General features: G+C 33.8%; 2 protein-coding genes across 7 annotated transcripts; one reads left to right on the top strand and one right to left on the bottom strand.

The window, feature by feature from the left end:
* Nucleotides 1–32: 32 nt before the first annotated feature.
* Nucleotides 33–10,703, top strand: LOC106070967 (F-box/WD repeat-containing protein 2-like). Of its 6 annotated transcripts, none has more exons than XM_056018317.1 (6): nt 33–177; nt 2,380–2,504; nt 2,790–2,924; nt 4,091–4,388; nt 7,280–8,039; nt 9,974–10,703. In XM_056018317.1, the coding sequence occupies exons 2-6, from the start codon at nt 2,391–2,393 to the stop codon at nt 10,140–10,142; spliced, it is 1,476 nt and encodes a 491-aa protein (XP_055874292.1). In that variant the 5' UTR covers nt 33–177; nt 2,380–2,390; the 3' UTR covers nt 10,143–10,703. The 6 variants fall into 6 exon arrangements, with proteins under 6 accessions (XP_055874292.1, XP_055874285.1, XP_055874320.1 ...); XM_056018310.1 differs by having other exon boundaries at nt 34–177; nt 2,363–2,504; XM_056018345.1 differs by lacking the exon at nt 33–177 and adding an exon at nt 424–598.
* On the bottom strand, nt 10,603–21,384 carry LOC106070968 (uncharacterized). The gene is made up of 8 exons (XM_013230986.2): nt 21,276–21,384; nt 16,978–17,300; nt 16,086–16,237; nt 15,425–15,594; nt 14,548–14,708; nt 13,648–13,815; nt 12,810–12,906; nt 10,603–11,779 (listed from the first exon to the last, which is right to left on the bottom strand). The coding sequence occupies exons 2-8, from the start codon at nt 17,241–17,243 to the stop codon at nt 11,366–11,368; spliced, it is 1,428 nt and encodes a 475-aa protein (XP_013086440.2). The 5' UTR covers nt 17,244–17,300; nt 21,276–21,384; the 3' UTR covers nt 10,603–11,365.
* Nucleotides 21,385–21,395: the final 11 nt, after the last annotated feature.

Here is a 21,395-nt window from a genome sequence, read left to right on the forward strand (position 1 = left end):
AATATCTTCCTCTTCCGGAAACACTTGAACTAGGCCGCTAGATCTTCAATCTGACGTCATACCGTGGCCCAACATCAATTTAGAATAGAGGTCTCGAACCTAGACTATGGAATATAGTATAGATGTATCTAGATGTAGATTAGATATATATCTAGATGTATAGACTCTAAATCAAGGGTAATACTTTCCCTTCAAAGGCCCCTGGTTTCTCTGGTCAATTATTTGGCAGACCTAAGTCTAGAGCTATCTCTACTAATCTAGACATTATTCAAGTCATTCAAGATTTATATATGACATATGACTACATCTATATTAGATCTATAATTATATAATCATAATGTAATATAATAATAATAATATTCTAGATTTATATATAATATAATAATAAAGAGTCTAGTAATATTAATATAGATCTCATTAGTATAGTCATAGTATATAGGCCTATTCTGCCTGGTCGTGAGGTTTGCGCGCTGGACTGTCGTTCGGATTTATCGATGGTCGAGGGTTCAAATCCTGCCCGCTCCCATCCCCCGTCGTCCTTGGGAGGTTTGGACTAGGAAGTAAACTATCTTCAACTCTGAAGGAACATCCAAAACATGTAAAACATTTTAACAAACTAGTTTCTACAAAGACGATTAAGTCTAAGTGAAGTGGAGCATATCTAGATTCTAAATGGTTTATTTACTATAGTTTACTATAGTATTAATAATTAAATAATAGGCCACAATGCCCTATGCAAAGATTAGGAAAAATTCGTACAAGTGAAAGTGCTCCTTCTTCCCTAGTGTTAGATCTAGTAGTAGTACTAAACCAAGGAACAGGTTGCCTGAATCGAGAATGTCGAAGCGATGAAGCCTTTAGACTATTAGTTAACATGTGTGAGTAGATTACTTCAAAAAAGAAGATGATTACAAAGGATGTGAAATTTTTATAAATCAAACAAAAACTAAAAGATAGATGTTATTTTAGTTTAGTTAGGCTAATGCATCCTCTGTTTGGGACCCCTCAACTTAAGAAAACATTAAGAAACTAATCCTCTAGACCTAGAAGACATACAAAGTAGAGTATTACAAACGAATATTCAAATTTAATTAGAGTAACACCATTAGTAAAATCACTAAACTTAGAGACACTTCAAGACAGAAGATTAAAAAGTAAATTAGCTATAATACATAAAACACTGACCCTTTATATATATATAGTTACAATTTAATAGAAAAACAAAAACTAATGAAATGCTCAGAAAGACACAAAGATAGAGGCACATTTCTCACTCCATACATAGAACAAATTCGTATGAGTGCTTCTTCTTCCCTAGTGCCATTAGAGAATGGAATGGGTTGCCTGAATCAGCCAGAAAAACCAACGACTAAGCAGAGTATAACTAGATCAACATGCATGATTAGATTGACACATGAAATGCGTAGGACGTAATTATATCTTCTTTTTTGAAGTAACGTCTGCAATAAGATAAGATTATCTTGTATTTTGAAGAAAAGTCTGTAATTTATAAGATAAGATATATAACATTTTGTTTAGTTAAATGAAGAAAGTCAGACAGATTTTTGTGAATTTGTGCTTTAAAAAGTTCATGTCAATGCTACAAAAAGTCCACAGATCCCATGTAGCAGATCTTTTCCGAAGTTTAGTTCTCACAAACATTTTCTATCATGCCTGAATGAATGATTAAACAAAATTCAGTGCTATTCAATAAGTTATGATGTCTAAAGATGTTAACATGCATCTAAGAAACATTTTGTTTACCTTTTGCACTGATTTAGAGAAAAGTCTATGTAATTTCTATGATCTTTGTTGACTGTAAAACAAAACATGGTGAAAAGTGTGTGTGCAGTGATTTAGTAAAAAGTAAAATACTTCTTTTAGACCTTGTGGCCTGAACAAGACTATGGCCCCAAAACCCTCCCTTAGAAAAAACTATATGCCTGATGTGGATATTAATGCACTGTTCATCTCAGATATAGGACTACAGATCAGAACTCTCCAACAAGAAAAATAAAAATGAGGACAAAGATGGGCAGATGATGTAAAGGTCATCTGTTTTATGGTCGACGGTTAATAAGGATATGAGGTGGCCACCACATCGACCAACTGCCTTTACTTTTTCCCAACAGATGTCAGGTACCCATTAGATTTGGGTGGACTTAAGGGCACTCTCAAAATCCCCATCTTCACAGTGATTTGAACCTGAAACTCCTCAGTTCAGAAGCACTTTACCACTCAGCCACCACGCCCCTGCAATGTTTTAACTTTGCAAATATTTTGTAATTTTTCTGTTTCTATACTGATAACTTTTCCCACTTGATTACATTACAAGTCACATTACCTCACTATTTATTTTTAGATTACTTAACATTACAGAATGGTGAAAGATGTCTGCTCAAAATCTATCACAAGAATGGCTAGATGCAATCATTACATCCTACAAGCATCTCAGCGATGACGATAAAAATACCTTTATAGATACAGTAGTAGCAGCATCAGGGGTAAATACCTTTATAGATACTGTAGTAGCAGCATCAGGGGTAAATACCTTTATAGACACAGTAGTAGCAGCATCAGGGGTAAATACCTTTATAGATACAGTAGTAGCAGCATCAGGGGTAATGCAGATACTTAGACTATCCCATTCCTTTATGTACACCTTACATTTGGGATAAAAATTAGTTCCATAAATATGTTAATCTAGTTTCTTCTTTTATTTTAATTATTACTTTGAATAAATTGTGCAAAAAAATAATTCAGTTATTTTCACTGTTAATATTTCCCAGCCTAACCAGCTGTTACATCTGAGAAAACTTCTTCCAGATTTAGTGTTTAGAGATTTTATTTGCTTCCTGCCACTTGAGATTGTTCAGAAGTTGCTGCAGTATTTAGATGGTCAACAATTGCTGAAATGTTGTCAGGTTAGAGAAAATGTTTATATTAAGCTTTTTTAGTAATTTTCTTACATATGCCAAGATGCACTGTGGCACATAAAACCTTACTCACACTTGCTCTGCATAAAACTTTTCTTTAAACTTTGAAATTTATATCTGATATCTCATTTTTATAAATGTAATTCTAAAATGTGGCATGTGGTATTTAATCATCTTGATGTGTTCTGCTCTCAATCACCTTCTGTCCAATGTCTTCGAGTCTGGTGGAGCACAGCCAATCATCTGTACTTTCACCAAGTAAAACCTCATTCTGCTGAGAAGACTCGGAAATGCCGGATTATTTGGAATACATATGCTTTGGACTGTCATCACAATGGTCCAGAGTTCAAACCTTGCATGCTTCCTTCTTGCTGGAAATTTAGACTAGGACATAAAAATAATTCTGAAAGAACATTCGAAACTTGTAAAACAAAGAAAATCATAAGTTAAAATGTCTCCTCTAGGATTTAAACTTAAAACCTATGAGATGATATTGTTTTTACTACTTTTCTATAGTGTTTCTTCTGTGCTATAGCATGCTCAGTGCACTATGGTCCAATATCTTGTGTGGACATGTGGTGGGGAAAGGGAATCTTGGAGAAGATTTCCATGCTGACTTTGTGCGCTCAGCAAACATAACTAAGCTCAAATCAGGATTTGAGCATGAGCTCCCTTTTAAAGGAAGCCGAATGGGTTTTGCTGCTGAGCCCCACATCTCATTTCTCAGTTATTTATTATCTCATTTATTGTCTTTCATTTTTTAAATATGTAAATATATATATCTCCTCCTTCGTTGTCGAAGATGAGCACATTTCTCATTTCCTGTGTACTCGAAGATGACTGTAAAGTCCTATCCTCGCTTTAAAAAGCCGGCTTCATACGTGGCATGGGTAGGATTGGTCAGTTGCAGATAGGCCTTCTTCTTCTCTAAGCTTTTTGTTGGTTCGGCGCTCTATTGCCCTGGCCACTCTTCTTGCTTCAAATCTTGAGACTTCGAGACTCACAGCTTCACGCCATGAGGAGTGATCGAGAGCTAGTGCTTCCCAGCTGTGAATGTTTAACATATATATGTTATTTAATTTAATTTTTTATTTTCTTTGTTTTTGTGCCAAGTTGGATTCAGCCATAAATAAACATTACAAATATATTTTCAGGTATCCAAAATCTGGAATGAAAGACTCAATAGTTTACCCATTATTTGGAGATGGTTAGCTCAGCGTGCAGGAGCTGATGTACAAGCCTCAGAGCGTAGCACGTTGGACAAAGTTAGGACAGAGCTGCAATCAAACTTTCTGTCAGAGAGCGCATTTTATAAAAAGCTGTACTTAAATACTCAGACTCTTCTCAGAGGGCTGGACCATGGCATGTCAATAAAAATTAATGAAAATTTTATTGAGAAAGACTCATGGCGGATTACAACGTTGGCTTATCAGTTTGGGAATTTAGTGACTGGTAAGATTGGTGTGACAGATTTTAAGCTAATCAATATTAGCAGAAAAAAAATTATTATTTAAGTCTATGTTATGCACAAACTCGTAGGCATCCCCTACATGTCAAATTATAACATGTAAGACAAGTGGGACAAATCTAAAACTAAACATGCTTAGCAGAGAAAATAAAATTAAATTGTTTTTATGCACCAGCAGGTCAGTTGTATTCACACATATCTAATAGCACAGCTTTAGCTAACATAGATCTCATAACTATTTTCATATATTGGTTTTAAAATAGTTTATTTAACTATGTGGAGGTGCGGTGGCTGAGCAGTAAAGCACTTGGCTTCTGAACTGGGTGTCCTGAGGGATTTTTTAATTTTGTGGTCTTTATACGCCTCTTATGGGTACCTGACATTAATTGGGGAAAAGAAAAGGCAGTTGGTCGTTGTGCTGGCCACATGACACCCTCGTTAACCGTAGGCCACAAAAACAGATGATCTTTACATTATCTGTCCTATAGATGACAAGGTCTGAAAGGGAAATTTGTATAACTATGTGCCTACAATATGCATACTTATTATGAAAGAGAATTGGCATGCTTTCTGTCACCACTGTATTTCTATGTGCGAAATAGGGTTCATGTTTATGATTGTATTAGTAGGCAGCATAGCATGAATGTGGAATGGTGTGAATGTGTGTTGAAAGGGTTAGATAGCGGAGAATCCAAAAAAGGAGTAATGTCAGCGAAAATTTATTATTGGTACCGGGTAAATTATTAATTGTTACTCAAGATTAAAGTCTTCCTAATCTACTTTAAATTATGTTGGTTTATAATTAAGAGTCACATTTGCTCGTAACGAGTGGGCCGAAAGGTGCGAATGCATGTTGAAAGGGTTAGATAAAGGAGAATCCAAAAATGGAGTAATGTAAACAAGGTTATTATTGGTATATTATTAATTGTTACTCAAGATTAAAGTCTTCATGACCTACTATTTATAAATCTGTTGATGTATAATTAACAGTCACATTGATCGTAACACTTTGTCAGGATAGATGATTGTATGGTATAACTGGTATCAAACATTCAGATCTACTGTAAATTACTGAGTAGCTCTATTTGTATATAAATACATAGACACCACATAATCCACTCTAGTACACAACTTAATAATCAATATAATCCATATAGCTTAAATCACAAGCTCTTATGACATGTTAACACTTTATAAAAATATATTCCATCTTCTTCTTCTTCTTCTAGCCAGTTTTATTGCTGCTGAGCTGTGAGCTCTTTTGCAGACTGTGCCAAGTAAAAATAGTGTGCTGTTTTCTTCAGTTGTTCAGCACTGCCCTACAGGGTGTCGGTTATGTTGGGCTGTAGTGGAAGTTGGGTCTGCTTAAGGTGGATTACAAAGGGGCATTCAAAGAGGATATGGTTTACAGTTTCATAAGGGTGGGCGCAGTATCTACAAAGGTGGAATTTATTTTGTTTAGATGGTAATTTAACAGAGATGTATGTCCTGTTCTTAGTTGGAAAATTGTAGATTGTTCTTTGCGGGGGAGGAAGTTTATACTGTCCAGTTTGTTAGGCATGGTCATTTCTTTGTACATGACTCTGCCTGTTCCCTGATGCCCATTGGTTGAGCCACTCCTCTTTGTGATTGTTGACTAACATTGAGCTTAGGGTGAGGTAGTTAACAGGTCTATCTGGTTGTTCCATAGATGATCCAGCCTTTGATAGTTTATCTGCCTTTTAATCTCCCTTTGATGCCAATGTGTCCAGGGAGCCACTGTTGTGTGATATTGATATATTTAATTTTCATATCTGATGGATTATCACAATTAGAGTTGTGAACTCTTTTGGGCTGTTTGAGGTGCTAAAAGAGTCTGTAAAGACAACAATATCTGATGGTGATTGCACTCCTTCATATAATTTGTTTTCCACTGTCTATATTCCATCACTACTTAGTTATAGAGTTACTAATTGATTCTTAACCTTAACTCAAATATCCACTGCCCCGATCATAGCTCCATTATAGACTACATTGTAACTCAATTAATAACTGACTGACTACTCCAGTACAAGGTTATCTGCAGTTTGAGTTAATTCTCACTAAAACCTATGAATGTTGTGAGTTGAGCTCACTTAATGTGGATGTTGGGGTTTACAACTTGTGAAACCAACTTTGAGGTGGGGACACTTTTGTAAGACCATTCAATAGCTGTTGCAACTACAAACGCACAATATTATTTTTAGCACTTACTACATAACAGACATCACATGTACATTCTTTTTTTTTATATCTTGTTTTAAAAAAAAAAGTGTATACATGCATTTACATAAATTATGCATTTTTAATTTTAAAAACAAACGAGTAGACTTTAATAGAGGACTATTTTAATTATGCAAAGTTTTAAGGACATGAAGGCTTATAGAGGAATTGAATTTTCAATATTGCATTTAGTTTTTGAGAAAAGGCCATGTTAAATTATTGTTTTCAAAATCAATTATTGTATATTTTAGAAGAAAAACATAGTCTTGGAGTAGGCCTACTTAAATCCACTATTAGTGTAATCTTCTTTTAGAAAAGAAACATGACACCCTCTGTAACTGTTTTAAATACCAAGACTTGGCTGATGAGGAAATGAAAAATTTTTTTAGATATTTGGATTTGGGCCACTTTAAAAGATATTTTTTAAAATAATTTTATTTTAGCAGAAAGAGTGGCTTTACACTGTAGCACGTATATAAGTTAGTTTTAAAGAAACTTAAAGATTGTATATGCTACTCTTAATTGAAGCATTTTTATTTTTTCTTTATTCTATACAGTATTAAAATGATATGCTAAAAATTGCCTGCTATTTAATGTTTGATTATTATTACTACTATTATTTTTTATTTGATAGGCTGTGATGACCATACAGTCCAAATATGGTCAGTTCCTGATGGGAAATTATTAAAAACCATCGCAACACATTCCGTTTCCTGCCTCCGATTGACAGACAAACATCTTTTTACTGCATCATTCAATGCCAATGCTGAATGCTGGGACCTAGCGACTGGCTATCACTCTCGCTCACTGTGTGGGCACACCTCAGCTGTGATCGCCATCGATGTCCTGCCCAGCAAACCTTACTTGCTGACTGGCTCAGTGGACAAGACGTCCAAATTGTGGCATCTAGGGGATACTACCTCGGATCTTGTTAAGACATTTACTGTTCATGAAGATTGGGTCTTTCAAGTCAAATTTTTACCTTCTCCTGACGATAAGCTACAATTTCTCACCTGTGATTCTCTACTTGCTGTGGTCTGGCACACAGATACCAGTGGAAATGTGCTCGGCAGTTATCATGTTCGTGTGTCCCCTGATTCAAGATTCACATCATTCTACCACTGTCACAATGACCCTTTTGTCATTTTTTGTTGCCAGTGGGCTGAAGAAGAGAAAATGTCTGCCCTGTGCAGGTATACCATCAGACCAGAGTCCAAAATCATTGAAAAATATTTTCAATTTGTTATACCTCAATATGCAATAAGGGCATACGTTTTAGGAGCAGGTGAAAAATTTGCAGTCGTAATGTGTTCCATTTCTAGAAAAGACTTTTACGTCATTGATATTCAACAAAGGACCATTGTGTCAACTATATTCACCCCTGACTTTTATATGTAAGTTTATTGGTAGCGTCTTATTCAATACCGGTAGTTAATTCTTGACAAAATATTCAACTGTTTTCAAAACCATACAATCAGAATATACAGGCAATGGGGAGAAACATGAGAAAACATACAGCCTAAGTCAGAGTTAATCCTTAGCCTGACTATTGATAAATCCTTGAAGAATTTAATGTTCAACATAGATTTATAATGAACATGCTCATTGACATAATTTGTTACTAAATACTTTCTCTTTGAAAGTATCCGTAAATCAGGTCTGCACCACCTTTCACAAAATACATAAACATCAGATCAAGTTCAAAACTATTATTAAAAGTATAAAAAAGGTAAAATACCTCTTTAGGACCTTGCAATCTGTGGAGCAGATGATGTAGAGGTCATCTCTTTCTGTGGCCCATGGTTAACAAGTGTGATATGTGGTTGACACAATGACCACATGCCTTTTCTTTTACCTAACTAGCTAAAAATCCCGAAATTCAGATTCGAGAAGTCAGGAGTCAAGCACTTTATCAATCAGCCTCCAGACCCCTAAAACTATTGATATTATCCCATAATGTAAGCGACAAGATCATAGTTTAAAAATAGCTTTGGTTATTTGTCACAGCTCATATTCGAGAACATTCAGTAAGGCCGCATTTTGTAGCTGTTTACAATAAGTTTGTTTAAAACTAAGACATTTTTCCATGTTATGAAAATAGATTAGATCAGTGATGCCCAATCTAATTCGTTCTGTGGGCCATTTTAATTTCCAATACTCGTGTCGCTGGCTATACCATCGAAAAGTTACAAAAACGAAATTAAATTGACCTCAAACTATTTTATTACAAACCAGTGATTCTAGTAATTACATTAATAAATGGTATATTTGAGGTTTATTCCATTGTTTTATGCACCTGAAAATAACTTCATTCTCTACTTAAAATGTGAGCCAGCTAGCTTTACCACTGACTCATTTTCTTGTCATTTTTTGGTTAATATTCCCATCAATCCTCCTATCTCTAGGCGTAGTTGAATAATCTTGTATTCGTGGCTCAAATCAAGAATGTTGCTAAATTTGTTTGATAATGTCGTTCATATGTTAATTTTTTTCAAAATAGTCACACTTGCTTTATAAAACAAATATGTAGGCTTATCATATTACACAAAAAAGCAAAGAACTGTTCACTTTTCCCAGAAGATTCTACATTTAAGAGTCCTAGTTCATAAACACACAAAGGTCATGGTAGCAATCCATCAGAGAAAAAGTGAGCTCCCTAACATAGGTAAACATACATTTTTTTCCCTTCAAAAGGGTTATTTTCTACACTTTACACTGATGTTTCGGTGGGCCGTATATTGGGCATCACTGGATTAGATGGTTCCAGCAAGTGAGAAAGATGCACTTTTTGGGAGGATCGTTTAAGTAAGAATGTTGACCTCAAGATGGCTGTAAATGTATAAACATTAAATTGTATTATTTATTGTGTTTACTATTTTAGTGGTTCCAAGGTTTAGAATAAATGCTTTTTAGTTTATTTCAAAGTATCTTGGTTCTGATTCTTCATTTAGTATCTCAAGCAAAACCATGTATGAATCTTCAGACATTGTATTAAAGGGAAAATCATACAAAATTGTTTAGTACTGTCTTGACCACTAAATCTCATCATTACAGATATATCAGTAACTAACAACTGCATATGCAGAGATATAGTACACTTGCTACTCATCTTTCTCAACACATATGTATATGAACAATTTCATTACATATATGAATAAATCTATCCATAAAAAGGGCCGGGGGGGGGGGGCATTCTTATCATAAAACTTAAAGCATCCACAGTCCTCTGTATGTGGGAAGACGTATTTATAAGTACATCAATTTTTTTTAGTCTTAAAATGTAAATTTGTATTAGCCTGTCTTATTTAAAGTACTTTTGTGTTGACAGTTTGACTAGGAATGGATCAACAGTCACCTTGTGTGATGACAGCTGGCTAGACGGCTTCAACTTCAGTGCACTGAGAGACAACACACCTGTTTTTGCTGCTTGTGTGGGGAGAAATACTGTGATACTGGCTACTTGGAATTTGAGTAAAATTCTTTTAAAGTCAAGCTAGTGCTTCAGGGTTCTGAACTGCTATTCTTAAAAGTTCAGAAACATTTTCTTTTTTATTCTACTGCCATGTTCTTTCAAACAGTAATTTTGTTTTTATTAAGTTGATGCCCTAACCATAGCCTGTTGGCCATATCAGACTCATTACCGGGTATAGAGCTGCCCCTTAACCCCACTATGCAGTAGCGAAGGATTGATTACATTGATGATTCAGCCTGGTGTTAAAAAATTGATATGCTACTCAGGCTCATTGTCACCAATAAAGAAATATAGAACATGTAGCCACAACAGGCTTGTATAACTATAAGGGAAGACATAATGTGGAAAGGTAAAAAAATTGCACGTTTATTAAAAAGTTGCATTATATTTTTTTTATTTTTATAACCAATATATGTTTGTTCTTTTATGTATCATATATGAAACAAATAAATATATGAAACAAATATATAAAAAAAATGACTTCCTGTTATTTAAAAGATTTATTTATAAAAATAATTGTACATAACTTAGTTTACAAAAACTGGAATGTAAAAACAAATAATAAATAAATAAATTATTATTGAGATTCTCCTTTTTTGTTTTTCTGTGTATACATATTAGAGTTTGTGGAATGTAAAAATGTTAAATAATAAAGTGCATTACAAAGTACAGTACAACATCTTGTGTAATGTTAACAATCTTCTACACTGGGACAGTAAAACATGACTCAACAGGCTACATTACTAGATGTATATATGTAAAGTACTATTATCTAAAGAGAGAAGGTTTGGAACTAGAAAAAATATTGACAAGTTGTAAAATTAATAAAAGAATATTTTTTGTACACAAACACAGTATATTTGTTAACAAAACAATCATTTATAAACATAACTACAAATTCCATAACTGATAAGCTTTTTGAAAGAGAATGCAAGAGGGCTACTTCATGCGTCTTGTCTCCAATGCTGTTAGGATATTAGCTGTTTGATTAACAAATACTCCACTCCTTCACACCTTGCTTACTTATCATAAATGCCATAAACTCTGGGGGTGAAGGCAGGATACGTGTACCCTCACAGAGCCCTGTGAGCTATGTCTCCTGCAGCTGGAGATTCTGGAGCAAGAGATATCCCACTTTCTTTTGAACAGCCCTAGTGGTGACATCAAGAGTTGGGCTGAAACATTTAGAACAGCTTCTCCCATGTTTACAGGTCTATCATTTTGTACACAACTACTACACCTTTGACATTAAAGTTCTATTTTCTTTTTAAGAGGTTTATTAGTAGTGATAATATTTTCATTACTGTCATTTTCGGTTGTAGAATTAAATGTGTCCAAGTCTTCTTTAGTATTTGTGGAGCCAGAGGCAGGATCGTCCGGCAGTGGAAATACACCCTGGGACAAAGCTATGCCTGGGTCATCAGGCTGAAGGTCACTGCTACCAGTAACAATTTCATCATCATCACTGTTCTCTTCGTTATCCTCTAAGGATGGGACATCAATGATGGGATCATAGAGAATAACCTCTTCTGTATCATCTGCAACATTGCCAGGTAGTCCAAATATGTCAGGGAACTTGGCCAGGGCCTTGTCAATATTGAAACCATACATCTCACTCCATGATAAAACCCCATCTTGATATTTGTTGACTGCGTCGAAAAACTGAAATAAAAACATAATTATTTTTGTCCATAAGATCTTGACGTGAAAGGATGCTTTAAAAAAATCCAATATCTGAACTATGATTTTAAACTTCGTTGTTCAATGTAATAGAGTCAGGAACACACGCACAAACACAGCAGAAAACAATTTCTAGGACAAGCACCATTAGATATGATTGTCCTGACAGAATCACAAATCTAGACTAGTTACATCCCATCTAGCCCATGAGAGCTGAGCTTACAACTCTTGTGATAATTCTCTTTAAGTGATGCATTTTAACATCACATTACAATGGATCCCTGGGCAAATAGTCTTTATGGAAAATGAAACAAAAAAAAAACATCCATGGAACAATCAGCATATTACAATTCTGTCTAGTTAAAATAAGTTAAGGTTAGTCGTAAAGAAATAGTGGCTTAAACAATGGGTATCAAGATGCATAAGTTGAGTTATTTACAGAGAAATGACATCCAACAAACTGGGCAGTTTCAATATCTTTCACCCTCAAAGAGAAATCTACATTCTTTTAACAGGATACTCATCTTTAATTTCCACCTAAACAGAATAAACCTAAACACCCACTGCACTGCAGACACTGTGCCAAGCATGACAATAATAACCGAATTTAATTCACATCAAATAAGACCCTATTACCACAGCCACCCAGCATAGCCCACACTCTGGTAAGGCAGTTAGGAACTACTTTTCCAAGCACAGACAGCAAAACAACCTTCAGCCCAACAGCAAAAAGGCTAGTTAGGTAGAAGTCAGGAACACATAGAAGCCCTGCTTCTATTTACAAAAGAAATTGATTGATCCACCCATTAGCTTTTCAATTATTTACTGACATGGTCACTAAAATGTTTTAAATAGCTTAATGTATAAACTAGTCAGAGAAATTGATAATTAATTGAATTATTTAAAAATTCATATTTTTTTTTTTTACTATTTTACTGTCTATTGTTTCTTTTCTTTGGTGTGTGTTTTGTTATATAAATACATTTCAAACAATATAATTACTGTAGCTCACCTTTGACCTTCTTTCCACAGTACCAGTGTCTAGTGCTGAAATTAGAACATCTTTAATGATGAAGCCTTTATCCACTAGTTTGTCCAACAGTTTAGACCTGAAACAGGGAAACAGTTCTTAAAAAACGAAGACAGCATATAATTTTACTGAAAGATAACAACAACAACTACTGATCAGAAGAATGGATCATTTCTTTACCATCTTTCTTTTTATCTGAGCTAGCCATTGGACATCATTAAAGAACTACAAAAACAAAATGTCAAGAACGTAACCTTGAAATTTCACAGAGCACAGAAGGCATGACTTCCTACAATATACTTAAGCTAAAAATAGCTCAGAAGGCACAGTGGCTGAGTGGGAAAGCAATCGGCTTCCGAACTGGGGGTCCCCTGGTTTGAATCCAATTGAAGAAAGTGATTTTAAATGTCTGGATCTTTGAGTGTCTGGGTGTACCCAGCTCTAATAGGTACCTTACATTAGTTTGGGGGAAAAGTAAAGGCGGTTGGTCATTGTGCTGGCCACATGACACCCTCATTAACCGTGGGCCACAGAAACAGATGACTTTTTCATCATCTGCCCTACAAATGGCATTAAAGGGGAACTTTAAAATATCTCAAAATGTGTGTTCGTTACAATGAAAATTAAAAATAACCACAACAAATGTTAATTAGCTAAAATAGAAATTAACATTGACATTGAAAGCTTCTGCAAGAATTTCTAGAGGATAAGTGGCTTAGTGGCATAAACGTTTCACTCCAGCTCAGTGTGTTTGCTGAGTGCCTAAAGGCAGCTCGGAAACCTTCTCCCTTTTAAAAGGATATAAAAAATATGTTCATACCTGTACACCTCATTCGGAGATGCAAAACCAAATGTAGATATAGGCTCCAGTGGTTTATAAAAGTCCTGAATTATGGAGCAATTATCAGAGTCAAACCAATGGAGGTGGGCAAACCAAATGTTGATAGCCATATGGCGATGTCCACTTGATTTCATTCGATGGTACCATCTAAAACAAGAAACATTTTGTTTATAACTAACTCTATTAAATACCAGTTCTGTTCAGAAAACACTGAACCATTATCTTCAAATACAAAACAAAATTTTTTAAAATATTCAGAAAGACACAAAGATAAAGGCACATTCCTAGTTCCATATGCTAGGACAAATTTGTACAAATGCTCCTTCTTCCCATGTGCTATTAGAACATGGAATGAGTTGCCTGAGCCAGCCAGGAAAACCAGTGACTTGGCAGAATTTAAGTCATTGGTTAACATGCATGATGCGTAGGACATAATCATCTTATTTGAAGTGACGTCTGTATTATATAAGATAAGAAATAACTTTTTATAATTTATGACACTAGACAAACTAATTTAAAACACTTTCATTTTTTATTTGGACAATGTAAAATCTTGAAGACTAAGGGATAAGAAAAGATGTTTTCCTAAAGCTAACATATCATTCATTTCTTTTTGCCACATTAGCTCCATTTCATGTCTTTTGTTATGTTCTCAAAGCCATTATGTTTATTAACAGCGCTATATAAAGTAAATTATAGTTATATTATTGTTATGCCTATTTACTGGGCACCCAGGCAGATGATTAAGAATTGACTGAAGAATGTTATTATGTATGTCTATTGTTGTAACCACCACAATGCAGTCATAAGTCACCCTCTAGGTATAAAAGATATCAATAAATCACAATTGCCCGGATTTAAAATTCTTTGATAACTCACCCTCTAGGTATAAAAAGACAGTCCCCTTGATTGAGAAGAACTTCATACCATTCAATATTGTACAGTTTTGGAAATTTTTTTCTATCAATATTATCCACATCGACCAAACTATATCCACCAGCTTCCACAAATCCCTCAGCTTCAACATCTGCTTTGTGTGCCTTCATTTAATAAGAGACAAAAAATGACAGTAATGTATTTTCAATCAGTCATGAAAAAGTTTTAGAAACATTACTGATACCGAATTCTATTTTTAATGTAGTAACTGTTTTTTTTTAAACACTTCAGTTTTCTGTTTTTTGAGTTATGAGATACGATTTTTATTTATAACAACAGTGAATATATATATAATATATATATATATATATATAATGTTTAACTTTCAATTTCATAAAACTCTGAACTGCAATGTTGTTTTTTTTTGGTCTTTGAGAACTAGCAAGCCGTATTGTGCTACAATAAGTAACAACAGACATTACTGGCTTGAATGGTTGAGAGTTACAGTTTTGAGGAAGGACAAAGAAATTGTGAATATATAATATTTACAACAGATTTTTATTAGACTATATCAATTTTAATTACTTTTACCATCTGAACTGTGAATGGACCTTGTTTTTAATGACTTGACTGAATAAAATTTAGCTCTTGAGCTATAAAGGGGGAATGACCCAAGAGGGTTTATGGGCACGACATGGCTAAATTGTGCTGATGTGCCAAATAACCCAAAAATATCAAATATTTTGAGAAAGAAGTCCAGATGGTGCTGTTAACTCTTTCTCTCCTTAATTATTTACCACATTCTGGTGGAATCAACGCTGGTATCATCAGTTAGGAGAGAAAGAGTTAATGTGCTTATAAATAGCTTAGTAGAACTTACTTTGTCTATAAGAATAACATGTTTCTGTCCTTCCAACATGCACAGCATATTGTCCAGCTCATCATAGTGTAGCACAGATTGAATCTCACCACTTCCAAGCCACAGTACTGCTTGCTGGATCATCTTCTGAAAACCTCCACAATGAAGGTTCTGTGGAACCAAGACCATATCTGAAAGAAAACAAACAAATTTAGATAAATTAACATTGTACCCATTCTGGCATAGCTGTTGAATATTTTTAGTCAGATTGTACACAGATTTTTAAAAATTGAAATTTTATTTTAAAAAATATAAAGAATTAAACTCCATACTAAGTGAAGTGGTGACCAAACATCGTATGTGATTCGCTGTACATATCTTTATACATATTTACCAAAGTCAGCCATGACATAGTAGCTGAAAAGAGGAAAGAGAAAACAAGACTGACCATATCTTGCGTGACATGGCACATTCTTAGAAGACCTGAAAATCGATTCAACTGTGGAAGTCACATTAGAAGTACCTCTGTAGAGAGGGAGTTTGCTGTCCTATGTTCTGATGTCAGTAAATGTTTAAATGCAATGCAGAATGCAAAACAAATGTCAAATAAAATAATGGGTAATTAAAATGAGATCAGATAGTTTAATCTTGAGCTTAAGCAAAGAACAACGATCTACCTTACCTGACATTTTGCCATCAAGAGAATGTACCAGGTACAATTCCTCAGAGGTGTAGTAGCTGAGAAACTGATTTATAGTCAGCCATGTTGGGGGCTTTGAGCGATCCTCTTTTTTGCTTGTTTCAACTTTAACTGGCTCATTAGGATATTTCTTTCTGAAAAACAATCCACCAAAATAAGAGCGTGAACCTTGAAATATGTTTCAATTTTTTTGAAATTGTCTTTTTTTGCAAAATAATGTACTGAAAAAGAAATGGTTGATGGAATGATACAGAAGTTTGGAAAATGTTTTCTTGATGCAATATTAATTCCTTTGAATTTACCAAATCAAACATAAATTTAATTAATAAATTAAATTTGTGTAGTCATGGAATAGTCTTGGAACAGTCTATGAAAAAACAAAATTCAGAAACTCTAGTTATTTTAAATAATCATAATCAGAAACTACATTTAGTTCCAGAAAATTAAAAACAGCTTTGGACCTTCTTTCACACTATTCATTTCCTCCTTACAGCTTACACTTTGTTCATGGGAAAAGGTTGGATGTTGGTAGAATGGTTTGAAGTCTGAAAATTCAAGAAACTGGCAGCCAAGTTAATAGACTTGCACTAATAGCACGAATGAATGGATAGAATTCGATCCCTTCTATTTTTCGATGACGACCTGATCTCATCCATTTCAATCAAATTCAGATCAAATTTGGATCAGATTTTATTTGTACATATAGTAGGAATTGATTTTTTAAAAATATTACTTGTTTACATGTTTAGCTTTGATAAATTCTTTATCTCTTGTGTAATATATAATATATAAATGAAATAAAAATATTCTTGTTGAAGATTACCACTTGACCAGATTCAAACTTATTTGATCAGAATAGGTTAAAAAAACTTGCCTTAAATAATCATCAGTCCAATCTGTAATGCCAGGATGATCTACAGATTCTAAAACAGACCTCATCCATAATGGCTTGCTTGGATGTACAAAGTGGCCATAGAAGACGGCAGGATTTGAAATTTTTCCGATGAGAGTGACTCCTCTGGGTGGTGTGAGAAAATTTTTAGACTTGTAAGGCTTAGCTTTCGGAGTTTGACTCAAGCAACAGGGAAGGAAACAGATCAAGAGAACAAAGCTGAGGATGTTCTTCACTGAGGTGTACATTGTTGCTTCTTGAATCAGTTGACAGATTTAAACTGAGTTATTAGTTGTCTGCCCTGGCTGAAATGTTTTATAAATTAGAACTAATTAAAACTAAAACTAATGATTGACTATTTTTGAATATTAAAGTTAAAATAACCTCAAAACAAGTCAACTTGATCTAATATTTAAAAGCAAAGTTTCTCTTTTAGAACTTTCGATCTATAGGACCCATGGTTAATGATTGAGTAATATGGACAGAGTGGGAGGCACTGTGGCTGAGTGGTAAAATGAGGTCGGGTTCAAATCCTGGGATTTTGAGTTTTAGGATCTTTGGGTGCCGCTAAGTCCACCCAGCTCTAATAGGTACCTGACATTACTAGGGGGAAATTAAAGGCGGTTGGTCATTGACACCCTCATTAACCATGGGCCACAGAAACAGATGACCTTTACATTATCTGCCCCATAGATCGCAAGGTCTGAAAGGGGAACTTTACTTTCTTTTTTAATATGGCCAGCAAAACTGCCTTTACTTTAGTTGGGTGGACTCAGGGGTGCCCTAAAAATCCCAGTATTCACCAGGATTTAAACCCGAGACGCCCCCGATCTAATAAGTAGGTCAAAAGAATTATTCAACAGGGTAACAGTTTCACACCTCGTAGCAGAAAACTTATTTATACACTTTAAGAAGGAAAAAAGAAACCAAGACACTACCCTTCAGTAATCTCAAAACTACCTCAAAATGAATTTACTTCTACTGTTAAAGAAAAAAAAAGATAGTTGGCAGTTTTTGCAAGTAGAAGTACTGAAGACATAACAGAAAATGAAAAGACAACTAAGATCAGCAATGTGCTTCCCCACTGAAAGATATGGTAAGAGATATAAATCACAGCTGGTTCTCCATAATTATGTAAAATTCTGCAATATTTCTTTTATCTTCAGACGCAAAAACAATGAATTATTAAAAATGCATTTTGATGATATTATGCTTGAGAAAACTTGCGTTATACACAACAATACATTATATGCAGATACTCTATAAAGTTTACAAAATTCATTTATCTAGGATTTAAGAAATGAATTATTATTGGTAAAATTGTTTAGAAAAAGACTGAGACTTAAGAAAGCAAGATGAAAAATAACCTGCTCTAACTTAAACCTTTCAATGCTGCCACAAACTTATAACTGTATCTCAATGACCTAATTTGATTTGACATGTTCTGTTCTAAGGCTACAAAGTGATGTGCTCAGAGAGAAGATTGTCAGTCAGTAAACATCTCTTGGTCAACACCTGAAGTGATACCAAGTCTTAGAACATAGATTCTCATCACTGCACATACTATTTATTTACAAAGCTTATATCCAATCCCTCTGTCTGACTGTCTGGCAAAAAGTTTGTACAAATTATTTCTACCACACCCAATCTAATATCAAGCTTAAATTTTGCACATTTTTTAAATGCCAAAACAAGAATCAATTTTTAAAAATTAACCAATTCTAGTTAAATAACTACTGGTAATTAAATATTTTGTTTGGTATCTTGAACAAGGAAAAGACTTTGTACTTGACTGATAAGGTGGTATAAGTTAAATTAGTCCCCCTTTTATTGTTTTCCAATTAAAAAGAACGTTTTGTAAATAACTATAAAACATATTTTCATAAGCAGCACCCTGGCACAGTGGTTAACGTGTTGGCTTGAGGAGGCCTTAGCCCTCCCTCGAGTTTCAATTCAGGTTGCTCCCTTTTTCTTTTTTTTTTTATAAATACATTTAAAAAGCTATCACCTAGATACCCCCTTTTTTTTTCCCTCCTACCTCTTTCCAACTCCAATTTACAAGTGATAGGATCATAGCATATTGAGAAAGCTTAAAGCATGAAATTGCGCTTTAACAAAACAATTGGTAAAAATATCATACAGATTTATTATTGTCAAATGTTTGTTTGTTTTTTTTTTTTTGTTTTACATGTTTTGGATGTTCCTTCAGAGTTGAAGATAGTTTACTTCCTAGTCCAAACCTGCAGGACGACGGGGAATGGGAGCGGGCAGGTTTTGAACCCTTGACCATCGATAAATCTGAACGACAGTCCAGCGCGCAAATCGCAGGCAGCCATTTATTATTAATAGTGTAGATTTATTAAAAAATTTAATTACATGACTGATACAAACTAATTGATGCAACAACACTTAATATAAGCTTTGTTGTTTTTTTTAAAGTATTTTTTAAAATTTTGCTTGTTTCATATTTTATTTTAATTTTTTTTTATTTCAATGCAAATGTTTATATATGAGTTAAATAAATCTCAGCAAAATCCTGCTGAAGACATTGTCATCACTCTTGTAGTACTGTTGCAACTCTATTATAGATAATATTGAGGTCACACAAAAATGTTGAAAAGTCTATTTACTGGCTTCAGCTATTAATGTAGAATCTTACTAGCTCTAGAGGTATAGAAAAAAAATAAAATTATTTAGCTCAAATAGGGTATCGAATACAAAATGTTGACACCATCAGTTTCTTGATCAAATAGTTGAACCAATTGGGCCAGCAGGCTTGTATAAGAAACCAATCATTTGTTGGTATCTTTATCACACATGTATAAAACTCTTAAGATTATAGTCTCTATCTATTTCTAGATCTAGAAGTAATCTATATTAGCTTTATGTAAAAATAATAAGCAAAGCTTAGATAATAATCTATCAATAAACTTAAAGCAACTTTAAATTTATAAACAACTGTTTTTTTCTTGAATAATTCAAATGATATATATATATATAGATAGATCTAAGCCTTTAAATCTAGACTAAGAAGATGATACACAAAATTTTCCTCAACATTAATTATTCAACTCTTGAATCAATAATGCCATATATTTAGTAATTATATAGCCCTTTCAAGAACGCAATATTTCTTCCTAAACCCAGGTTGACTCTAGATCTCAGTCTAGTACACAAGCCAAATTTACATTTACTTATTTATTACTTTGAAAAATTTTAATGGTCAAGCTAAAGTTTTCCCATACTATCTGGCTAAAGAGCTAGTAATTCTTTTCTCAGCAATATGTATACATCAATTGTTAAATTTCTAGAAAAATCGTTAGAGCCGTTTTTTGAGATCAGCATTCAAATTCAGGTTTTGCCACCTAACTTCCATGAAGTTCTGACTTGAAAAGAGGTATTGTAAAAAAAAATTTAGAAATTTAGCATCAGATTTAATTATTTCAGAAATTTCCAATTATTAACCTAGTGTCTAAAGTAGTCTAAACAATGCATTAAGCTGCAAATAGTACATAAAATGTTTGTAAAATGTTTTCCATGTTTCAGATGTTTCTTCAGAGTTGAAGATAATTTATCTCCAAATCCAAACTTCCCGCAGGACGACATGGGATGGGAGTGGGCAGGGTTTGAACCCTGGACCATTGATAAGTCCTAACGTCAGTTTAGCGTGACCAGGCACTAAGGCAGCCATACACAGACATATTGATTATAATAGATTTAAATAGATCTTCTCTAGTCTAAAATAAGTCTTAAAACTTAAGTGAACTGAGGTGTAGATTCTACATCTCTGTCAATCAGCAATCTATTTCATTTCTGATACATTTGTGTGTGTCACTGAGGCAGTGTGTGTAAGTTTCATTTTTTAATAATTTATGGTAAAGTTATAAATACCTTTATCTAATTCTAAATATTATATTTAATTATATAATAAAGCTGCATACAAATTTATTACAAATATCATGATCATAATGATAATGAATCATGGACAATATCATGGATTATGACATTATGATTATCATTCATTATGATTAATCAGATTATCATTCATTCATTGTGATGGATGAACTTCATGCAGACTGTAGTGAAGTGTAGTGTAGTAGTCACAGTGTAGTGAAGAAATAGGTTCTTTTAAAATTTCTAAACAAACTAGAGTTTACTAGAGCCAGATCTCTATTGACTCTATGCATATGCTCTTAATAAGAACTCAACATTATTTTAAAGTATTTTGAATTTTAGATTAGAATAGTTCAGTAAATATAAAATAAGGAAAAATATATTACATCTCATCTTTTTGCTCGAGATTGATCTCTACAACTACAAGACACGAGTTTATTTTGATGTTCGTAGTGAAACCAAAGGGAGATTACTGTAGATAGATCTAGATATCTAAGTCTAATAAT

This window comes from Biomphalaria glabrata, chromosome 1, assembly GCF_947242115.1.
Source record: "Biomphalaria glabrata chromosome 1, xgBioGlab47.1, whole genome shotgun sequence".
NCBI classification, from domain to species: Eukaryota; Metazoa; Mollusca; class Gastropoda; family Planorbidae; genus Biomphalaria; species Biomphalaria glabrata.

Excerpts from the sequence above, each read along its gene's own strand:
- LOC106070967 (XM_056018317.1), top strand. The coding sequence starts at position 2,391 with ATGTCTGCTCAAAATCTATCACAAGAATGGCTAGATGCAATCATTACA. Across the intron at positions 2,505-2,789 it reads CAGTAGTAGCAGCATCAGGG|CCTAACCAGCTGTTACATCT; the intron begins GTAAATACCTTT and ends AATATTTCCCAG. Across the intron at positions 2,925-4,090 it reads AATTGCTGAAATGTTGTCAG|GTATCCAAAATCTGGAATGA; the intron begins GTTAGAGAAAAT and ends ATATATTTTCAG.
- LOC106070968 (XM_013230986.2), bottom strand. The coding sequence starts at position 17,243 with ATGTACACCTCAGTGAAGAACATCCTCAGCTTTGTTCTCTTGATCTGT. Across the intron at positions 14,709-15,424 it reads ATGTTATTCTTATAGACAAA|GCACACAAAGCAGATGTTGA; the intron begins GTAAGTTCTACT and ends TATTAAATGAAG. Across the intron at positions 12,907-13,647 it reads TCTCCGAATGAGGTGTACAG|GTCTAAACTGTTGGACAAAC; the intron begins GTATGAACATAT and ends TCCCTGTTTCAG.